This window comes from Lipotes vexillifer, unplaced genomic scaffold, assembly GCF_000442215.2.
Source record: "Lipotes vexillifer unplaced genomic scaffold, Lipotes_vexillifer_v1.1 scaffold1321, whole genome shotgun sequence".
Classification (NCBI taxonomy): domain Eukaryota; kingdom Metazoa; phylum Chordata; class Mammalia; order Artiodactyla; family Lipotidae; genus Lipotes; species Lipotes vexillifer.
In genome coordinates this window covers 369,541-379,550 of record NW_006785943.1, presented here as the reverse complement: position 1 = coordinate 379,550, position 10,010 = coordinate 369,541, and the positions used below count along the sequence as shown (strand labels likewise).

General features: G+C 52.7%; 1 protein-coding gene across 3 annotated transcripts in view; it reads left to right on the top strand.

The window, feature by feature from the left end:
- CTSH (cathepsin H) overlaps positions 1-10,010 on the top strand; it is a 28,705-nt gene that overhangs the window by 8,969 nt on the left and 9,726 nt on the right. The window contains exons 4-10 of one of the 3 annotated variants that reach the window (XM_007458334.1): positions 67-174; positions 3,520-3,551; positions 4,211-4,316; positions 5,811-5,881; positions 6,462-6,566; positions 9,077-9,163; positions 9,918-9,973. In XM_007458334.1, coding sequence (XP_007458396.1) covers positions 84-174; positions 3,520-3,551; positions 4,211-4,316; positions 5,811-5,881; positions 6,462-6,566; positions 9,077-9,163; positions 9,918-9,973 — 548 coding nt within the window. In that variant the 5' untranslated portion in view covers positions 67-83. Of the gene's footprint in view, positions 1-6; positions 175-3,519; positions 3,552-4,210; positions 4,317-5,810; positions 5,882-6,461; positions 6,567-9,076; positions 9,164-9,917; positions 9,974-10,010 lie in introns of those variants that run through there. The other 2 variants (XM_007458335.1, XM_007458336.1) reach the window with 2 other exon arrangements.

The window sequence follows — 10,010 nt, the reverse complement described above, 5'->3', positions numbered from 1 at the left end:
CCCGCCCCCGCGAGGCGGCTTTTGGCTGCCTGCCCGGCGGCCTCCGGAGCCAGTGCGCCGGCCGAGTCGCAGCCACCGCCACGATGTGGGCCATCCTGCCGCTGCTCTGCGCCGGAGCCTGGCTCCTGGGCCCCACCGCCTGCGGCGCCGCCGACCTGGCAGTGAGCTCCCTAGGTACGGAGACGAGCGCCCCCGGAAAGGGGCCCGGCAGGTCGGAGACTCGGGGGACCTTGGGCGGGTGGGGACTCTGGGCTCGGGAGCAGCCGGGCAGCGCATTTCCCAGGCCCGAGGCTCAAGGGCTCTGCGGGTCGGGAACCGGGATCCAGCCAGGGTGACCTGTGTGACGGGGAGGGGGGCGGGAGGAGGGGGAGGTTTGGAGGGCGGGCGTCTCGCGTGAGCAGAGGAGCGGGTGGCTAGGTGCCCAGGATCCCCCTTGCTCGGGGCGCTGCAGAGACTAGTACGCCACAGCAGTCTGCGGCCCCTTCTGCCCTCCACCCCCCTCCTGGAGACTTAGAGGACGTTGATCTGCCCCTGCCGGAGGCAAGCAGGGACTTTCCAGCCTTTCCTAGTAGCTTCCAGGGACTTGGCACATAGGGGATCCCCAGAGGTGCCTTGAGAGTCTGTCTGTACAATGGGCTGGACGGGCTGTTTGGAGGAGTGACTTGCACTTAGAGCAATAGCAGTTTGAGCCCCTGAAGACTGAGGGTGTTTGTTCCAAGGGCTCAGGGTGGTAAGGTCCAGCCCCAGGGCTCCCCTTTATGGCCAGGTGGACTGTGAGTGTCCCAGCTTCATGCTGCTCTTACACCCCTTCTATTGCTGGGGGTCCAGCCACCTCCCCAAGCTGAAGGCTCGCCCCTGCAGCCTCCCTCCTGCCCTGCCACTCCCCACCCTCAGCCTCTGCCCACTGCCCACAGGCTCTGACCTCAGCAGACCACCAGCCCCCTCACCCTGAGGACAAAGAATTGTAGCCAGAGAGCAGCCTGGGGATGGGACAGAGATCACTGGGGCTGAATCTTTTCGACCAGAATCTTGCCTTATTCCTCCCGACCCATTTGTCCAAGGAAGTCCCCCAGTCTTGCAGACCTGGGAGGACGCCCAGCTCCAGCTCAGTCCCAACCTAAGGAAAACCCAGCTGCCCCCAAGCCGGGGTTTTGCTTTACCCTGGCTGTGGCCTGCGTGGAGGAGGAGGGCTGGTGCTGGAAGCCATCTTAACACCAAAGCAGGGCTTGGCAAACTTTTCCTTATGTGAAGGGCCAGATAGTAAATATTTCAGGCTTTGTGAACCACACAGGCTCTGTAGCAGCTACTTGTGTTGAAAGCAGCCATAGGCAGTGTGCAAATGAATAAGTGGGTTGTATTCCCGGAAACTTTTACTTATAGACACTGAAATTTGAATTCAAATGATTTTAAGGTGCTACAAAATGTCATTTTTTAAAAACCATTTAAAAGTGTGAACACTTTTAGCTCGTGGGCCATACAAAAACAGGCTAATCCCTGTTCTAGATACTCCCACGTGGTCACCGAGACAGGGCGGTACATAAAGGATGTTGTGCTTTCTTCCAAAAGTCACAATGGATTGAAATGGATCTATCTGAGGTTGGGGTGAAGGGTCACCAGAGATCTTTCTCACCCAAGATCATCCTGGCTTTTTCTTCTGCTGACCTCCAGCGAATGAGAACTAATACTGGGTTTTCACACCTGCTTGTTGCTTTTGAAACCTCTGGAGGCAAACACTGGTCAGTTGTCCTAAACTCCATCTGCCTTAAATCCTGGTCCTAAGTTGAGATCTGTCTCCCTCTGAAGCCATCAGCTGTAGCAGGGCCTTAACTAGGATTTGCAATCCTCTGAAACCCCACGCAGGGCATATATTGGGGAAATGTGCATTTCTTCCCCAGGGAAAATGGCTGTCACTTGCTTTCTGGAACAGATCTGTGACCCACAAGGGGCGATCCTAAATTCCATACAACAGTGATCTTCAAACTGTGGGGTGTGGATCAGTGGGGAAACACAAAAAAGTTCCAAGTGATACCGGCACAGACAGGGAATCTATTTCCAAACCCTTTACTTCCAAGAGAAGAGAGGACCTCACCGAAGTTATCAGCTGCCGGGGTCCTAGAAATAATGTTGCGTAATAGAGCACCATGTGATTTGGGGCGTAGGAAGGAGTGCAAGGAATTGAGTGACATTGCTCTAAAAATTGCCTTCTGTTCCCAGAAGCAATAAGCAATGAACAATCCTGTTTATTTGAGCAGAATTTCTCAGCCCTTTTAAAGGGCTGAGACAAAGACCAGAATTAATGCTAACCCATTCAAGAAAATCGGTAATATTCACCCATGAATATATAAATCCATGGGGAGGGGGGTTGTTAGTAAAGTTTAATTCACCTCATTAAGAGATGCCTTTCCAATACAAGTTTACTTTTTATGTTTAACAAATCCTTTTCATAAGGTATATTTGACATGTTGTAATCAGTGTTAATAATGATGGTGATGATGATGACTTAATCCAGAATAAATTTTTATGATAGTCGGAGGTATATGGGTCACAGGGAGTAAAAGTAATTTAAATTTATACTTTCTGTTCTTGTTGTTGCATAAAAGGATGCTAGAGCGACCAAGTATAAACAGATACTCCCTTAGGGTAAAATTCTGTGAGATGTGGGTGGAGATGGGAGTTCAAGGAGAAAAAGAAACTATCTAAAATATCCAGCTCTTATAGAAGGGCTTGTTCATGTTATTGATGGTGGATATCAAATCATGATGGTACCATGGATCCTTTTGGCCAGCTTCAAAAGAATGATGTAACAGTCTTATTTTTATATGTCATTCTTTACAATAAGCTGGAATACATCCCTTTGCAGCTATGAAAATTTGAAGTGCAGTTTTTAGATAACTTAAAAATGTACAAGGGTGGCTATAGCAGGGGTCTACGAATGACTGGCCAGCCCGTTTTTTGTAAATAAAGTTTTATTGAAACAGTCACACCCCTTTGTTTTCACACACAAGGGCAGAGTTGAGTAGTTGTAACAGACTGTAGAGAAGTCTAAGATATTTACCATCTGTCCCTTTAACAAAATTTCGCCCACACTTGGGATATATAGGTTTTTAAATTAACTTCTTCCTGAAGTATAGCGCAGAAAAATGCACAAATCATTAAATATGCATTTTAATGAATTTTCATAACCGAAACATACTCGTGAAACCAGCACCCAGATGAAGACATAGAACATCACCAGCACCCCAGAAGCCCCCTCTGTACCTCCGCTAAGGATCACCACTATCCTGACTTTTAATACCATAGGTTAACGGCATGTAGTTTTTCAAAATTAATTTGGAGTACAAAAGCGGTAAGAGTGAGTTCCTCTTCGCGTTCACCATTCGATGACACCATTTCTGGTGCTTTAAATTTAGCCCAGTTCCCTAAAATGCAAATCAGTTCTGCTGTGCCCTACTTGGCTATAGACGTTACTGCAAGACAGCCAGGCCTAATTTTTTTTCTTTTTCTTTTTTCTTTTTGCAGTGAAGTTTCACTTTAAGTCATGGATGTTGCAGGTCAGCGTCCAGCTTCTTTCTGAAGTTTTTCACTTCACTAAGTCTCCTGTTATCAGCCGAAACTGTGCTGGATTTGAGATAATGAAGAGGGATTTTCCAACCCCATCTCCCTGGGTCTTTCCCAACTGGGAATCGGTCAAGCACTGGGAAAGATTCAGTTAAGTGAATTCCTTCCAAACAGTGGTCCCCAGTGATGAAGTTGGCTAGCAGCCTTTCAAGCCTTGAGATTCATTTCTGTATTTTGTATTCACGTCACATTGTGTGCTTGCTGCAAAATCAGTTGGAAAACACTAGTGTGCGTATTTTTGAAAAATGGTGCTTTCTGCCATTAACTTGACCTAGTACCAGTTGCGGCGTCCAGAGGTGGCCTGCACTTGGCAGGTCCTTCACCAGGGCCTCTTGGTCTCTTGGCTGACTCTCTGGCAGCTGCATGGGCTTCATTCTGGCCACAGGTCCCTAGAGGCAGCTGGGGGGTTGCTTTGTAACTTCCTGACTTTCACCACAGAGACCCAGGGCAGTGTCCTGCCTGTGATACAGATTTGACCTGAGAATCGTGGCAGAAAGAAAACCTCCAGTCCTCCTCTTAGAAAACAAAACTGTCTCCCTCTGGTGAGCTGCATCCTGTTTCTGTGACTTATTGCTGATGTGTTTTGTTTCAGCACCAAAAGAAATACAGCTCGGAGGAGTACCACCACAGGCTGCAGGCGTTTGTCAGCAACTGGAGGAAGATCAATGCCCACAACGCCGGGAACCACACATTCAAAAGTACCGTGGGGACACCTTTCCTGCGGGCTTCTCGCCCATGGCAGGAGGGAGCATCTCAGATGGGGAAGGAAATCAATTAGTGGTGCCACTGATTAAAGGGCCCACTAGGGGCTTGGGGTGGACGGAGCAGCAAACCAGGCTCTGAAGCTGGGCTTGGCTGACCTCAGATTCTGGTTCCGCCATTATTCTCTGAGATTCAAGGGGTCGTAGCTTTAGGACAATGCTGGTACCCCTGGATGGTTGTGAAGTTTACGGGAGGGGTACAGAAGCCCTGCCCTGTTCCTGCCATCTGCGAGTCCAGCCCAGATGCTAAGCCCCTGGATCGCTGTCAGGGCAGCTTCTTTAGAGACATGCCCTGGACTCATAAGCAGCCTCTTAGGACATCTGCCTTCCCTCCGGGTTAGTTTCACTAGAAACACACACACACTGCGTGTATACTGAGGGCTCAGAAATGACGGCAGTGTCAGCTAAGTTGGTATTGTGGGCAAAAGCATGAGGTGGAAGGAAACCAGAGCTTGAATCTCACTTCTGCCCAGTATTGACTGTGTGACCCCGCTCTGAAGTTTTACTTGACTGTAAAATAGAGAGGATAACGCTCCCCTCGCGGGTTAGGAAGACTGAAGGAGGTGTCAGGTGGGCAGGCACTTGGCGCAGGTCTGCTGGTGCTGTACACTGCCGTTCACCAGACTCACTGATGGGGTATCTAAAAATATGGGTGCCCAGGCCCCACCCCAGACCCATTACGTCTGCATCTCCAGGGTGCAGCCCAGACATTTGTACTGTGGAAAAGCTCCCCCACGGGACTTCCCTGGTGGTCCAGTGGGTAAGACTGCGCTCCCAATGCAGGGGAGCCGGGTTCAATCCCTAGTCAGGGAACTAGATCCCGCATGCATGCTACAACCGAGTCCTCATGCTGCAACTAAAAGATCCCACATGCCGCAGCAAAGATCCCGCGTGCCACAGCTAAGACCTGGTGCAGCCAAAATAAATAAATAAATAATACAAAAAAAGAAAGAAAGAGAAGGCAAGCTCCCCAGGGAATTCTGCAGCACAGTGAGGTTGACCTTGGTATATTGAATTACACTTGACCCTTGAACAATGCGGGGTTAGAGGCACCGACCCTCTGCACAGCTGAGAATCTGAGTATAATTTATAGTCTGCCCTCCATATACACGGTTTCTCTGTATACCCAGTTCCTCTGTCTCCACGGTTCTGCATCCAAGGATCCAACCAACCTGGGATCATGTTGCACTGCAGTATTTACTATTGAAACAAACCTGTGTGTAAGTGCGTCTGCCCAGTTCAAACCACGCGGTTCAAGGGTCAGCTGTACATGACATTTAAAATTTTAAAGGCGCCAAGTTGCAGGGGCTGTAAATCGGACACACGTGAACGTGGGCTTTCATTATTTTTTCTCTTTGTTAGTGACTTACTGAGCTCCTCATTTCTGTTGTGTTTTTTTGTTTGTTTATGGTTTTTCCTTCTCCTTTTCAGTGGGACCGAACCAGTTTTCAGACATGAGCTTTGCTGAATTAAAGAGCAAGTATCTTTGGTCAGAGCCTCAGGTGGGCGTTATTCATTGTGACCAAATCTGAGTGTTTTCGCTCAGACCTTTGGAATCAGCTCACAGCCTGCTCTGCTTCCACAGCGGTTCGGCCCCTCCGCAGCTGCAGCTGGGGGGCCCCCAGGTTCTTGGGGGATCCAGACATATCAGCTCCCAGCAGTTCGTCAGTCCATGCTCATGGCCTCATGCAGACCCCAAACTTAGAGCTGCTGGAGAAAGTACAGTTGCCCCTTAAAACTGAATTTCGGATAAACAACAAATAATATTGTAGCGTAAGTATATCCTAAATATTGCACAGGACAGACACTACAGACTTATTCATCATTTATCTGAAATTCAAATTTAACTGGGTGAACTGTATCTTTATTTGCTAAATCCGCCTACCCTGTCCTAACTACCCCCAATCTGGGCTCCCAGAAGGACCTGTCATTTAGCATTTGGAACCAATGGGTGGAGGTGGGATGGTTCTGACAGCTACAGTCTTTCTTATTCTCTCTTGGTGATTCCACTTTAATTACATACTTTTCCATCAAAACGGTTTCTCTTCTTCCCCCTGAAAAAAATGTAATTCGTTGTTTCAGAATTGCTCAGCCACCAAAGCTAACTACCTTCGGGGTACTGGTCCCTACCCACCCTCCATGGACTGGCGGAAAAAAGGAAATTTTGTCTCACCAGTGAAAAATCAGGTATGCATGACAATCCCCACCTTTCCCCCCCACACACACCAAATAGCCACATTTTCAGGCAGTATGCCAGGAAGAAAAACTCAAAAGAATCCCAAAACACAGAGAGTATATCCCCAACTCTGTTTTTTTTCTCATCATCTCTCTAGCTGCCTTCCTCTGAAAGGCTGGGAGGTCATTGTTTTTATGGACCGCTCTGGGGGATGAAAGCGTATTTCTTCGCTGGGCTGAAGTTTACCCATCCCCCTTGTTCCACCCACTGTGTCAAGTTCCCCATTGGCCCTAGGTCTCCTCTACAGCCACCCAAAACATCACATTCCCTGTGCCCTTCAGTAACTGCACACCGGGACTCCGTTCCTACTGCCCACACACCTTTTCTTCCCCGTCCTCCATACGCTGCACAAGGCACCAGGGCCCAGCCCCTCCCTGGCTGGCTGCTTTCCCACAGGGGAGCTGCAGGTGGTTAGTGAACAGAATGGAACCCAGCATTTCAGACGTGTTCTCATGAGCACCCCACCACAGGGCACAGCATGCCTGGCAAGGGGAGTGGCGGCGTCTTCCCCGCACTCACAGAGGTGAGGACCCGGCCGCTGGCTGGAGGGTCCCAGCACACTGCTCTGTCCTGGAGAGTCTGGACCTACCCCTTGCTGTCCCCTGGATGTGACAGTGCAGTGGGCTTCTTCAGGAAGATGCCGACCTCTCGATCCCAGGAAATACGAGTGAAGGTTTCCCTCCTGGAAACACTTTGCTTTCCACTGAAACTCTCTATGAGAAACGTTTTCTCCCTTTCCTTAAAGCCGCATGGCACAGCTCCAAATCCTCCCAGGCTCACTGGGTTCCCAGAACCTGCCTAGTGATCTAGACGTTTAAACCAGCACCCGGAAGCCAAAACAAGTCTCCCCTCACAGCAGTCGGAGGGGTAGAATAAAGTCAGCCCTCTGCCCCAAGCCCCAAAGGCAGCTTTTAGACCATCTGAGAATTCCACGGGCAGGTGAGAAGGGGAAGTCTGCCAAGAACGTTCTGGGTCCTTGTCTTAACTGACCCTCGGGCAGGACGGAGCCCCAGGGCGGAGGGGCCAGAACAAGGCGATTACCCTCATGGATGTGTGTGGTCTCTCGCTGTAGACACCATGCGGTTACAGATACGGTGACCGGATCTGACGTTAGCTCAGCAGCCTTGAGGGTTTCTCAATTTACAGAGGAGGAAGCGCTGAAGGTACAAGGCAAGCAGATGACAGAGGGCCCTTCCATCCAGGTCTCTGCTCAAGGCCAGTGCTGGCCACTCGGCCCTGCCCTGCCTCCTGCAGTGGTGGCCAAGCCCAGCCTCTGACCAGCCAGAGACGGTCTGACCAGGCCCTCCCTCCCTGCCGAGGGAAGGCTTTGAGAGGAAGAACTGGGGCCCGGGGTACGGTGAAGGCTCTTTCCAGGGAGACAAGCAGTGAGGACTCGACAAGGACAGTGAGGAAGGGAATCTTAGGAGACATTTCAGAAGTAAAATATGGAAGACTGAACCAGCGAGGGGCAGAACAGAGACCAAGATGCGGCTGAGAGAAAAACACAAACAGCAGCTAATATTACGGAGCCCGTGGGGTAACTGCACGACGGGCAGGATCTCATCTACCCCTCTGACAAACAGCCCTGTGAGGCAAGCATGGCTGTTCCCACGTTACAAATGATGAGACCGAGGGTCAGAGGGGGCAGCAGCTCGCCCAGGTTGCACGGTGGGTGTGGGGCAGAGCCATGGTTTGAACCAGGCTGGCAGGCTTCAGCGCCCGACTCTGAGCCCTCGGGAGGTGCCGGGAGGAAGGTGGCTGGGCAGTGGCAGTGACTGTGGCAGAGGACGGGGAGATGGACGGATGGGGCAGGACACGCAGAGTCTGAGGGGTTTGGGGCATATACGGGTGGGATCATCTGGGAGACAGGGTGTCTGGGCCTGGGTGGAGGTGAGGGCTGAGCGTTTGGGGAGTTGTCAGTTTAACAGTTGGGGCTGTGGGTGAGATTGGAGGTGGAAAGGTGAGAGAGAAGCTTCTAGAAACAGGACTCTGGCGAGTCCTTCTGTTGGAAGACAGTGGGAAGAAGAGGAGCCAGCATAAGATTCAGAAGTAGAGGGACTTCCCTGGCGGTCGAGCGGTTAAGACTCTGTGCTTCCACTGCCGGGGCATGGGTTCCATCCCTGGTCGAGGAACTAAGATCCCGCCTGCCAAAAAAAGCTTCCGAAGAACAGAAGAGCACAGAATGGGGTCGGGAGGGAGGGCTCTGGCCGTGTAGGCCGGTGGGGATTGGTAGTGGGAGGCCAGGATCGGGAGTGCACGGGCTCTCGGCAGTGGTGGCTGCTCCTGCTTCCCCTGTGCGAGCCTCGACCTCCTCATCTGCAACACGCGGAGAAGGATGCCCGCCTCGCGGGCCTCGTGAGGGTCAGAGTGGACGTTGTGGGCCAGGGCTTTGGCAGCCGAAGTCACGGGAGCCCGAGGGGTCCTGGTCCCTGACCTCCCTCCGCCTCCCCTTGGCCTCTAGGGCAGCTGCGGCAGTTGCTGGACCTTCTCCACCACCGGGGCCCTGGAGTCTGCTGTTGCCATAGCAACTGGGAGGCTGCCCTCTCTGGTGAGCGATCGGCTGTGCTGCTGGGGGAGGGATGCGGGAGAGGGGTCACAGCTTCGCTCCAAGGCCTGATTCGGAGGGCCAGACCTGGGCCGTCAGGCTTCTTTGTGGCTTTAGCTGACAGTGCCATTTCAGTTGGACTTCAGGTGTCCCAGCCTTACGGACGTGCAGACCTCAGCTGACACTTCAGAAGGAATGAGGCTTGTTGAAGAGATGGCCCAAGGGCTCATCCTTGGGTGGGTCGGGGTGTTCCTCGGTGTGGCCACCTGGGGCCTTCCGAGAGCAGAGCCTGCCTGGGAGGCAGCCCTGTAGGAGCTGTGCCCCCTCTCAAGCTGGTCACCTTCAGGCAGGGAAGAGCGAGCCGGGACCCCTGAGCCCCCGGAGTGAGGGGTGCTGCCCAGCCGCTGCCTCCTGTGTGGGGAAGAGGGGCCGGCAAGGCTGGTGCAGGCCACCAGGAACCGGCTTGAGGGAAGGCCTGTCCCCTCCCCCTCCTATCTGCCACCACGGGACCCCAGGAGCCGCACGTACGTGCACACCGCCAGGGCCCCCCACTCCCTCTCACCTGCCCGCTTGGCTGCCAGGCCGTCGCTGAGCTTCTCCCCGACGGGGCCGGCTGCTGGGGAGACAGCCCTTGCCCTCCGGGAGCTTACCATCTGGTGACCTTGGGTCTGGGTGGGCGGGGCCGCAGGCGTGGGTCGGCTCGGGAGGCACGGCGCTGGAGGCGCCCAGCTCACCGGGCGTGCATTCCTCCCTCCAGGCCGAGCAGCAGCTGGTGGACTGCGCTCAGAACTTCAACAATCACGGCTGCCAAGGGTACGGCCCTGACCTGGGTGGGGGGGGGGGGCCCAAA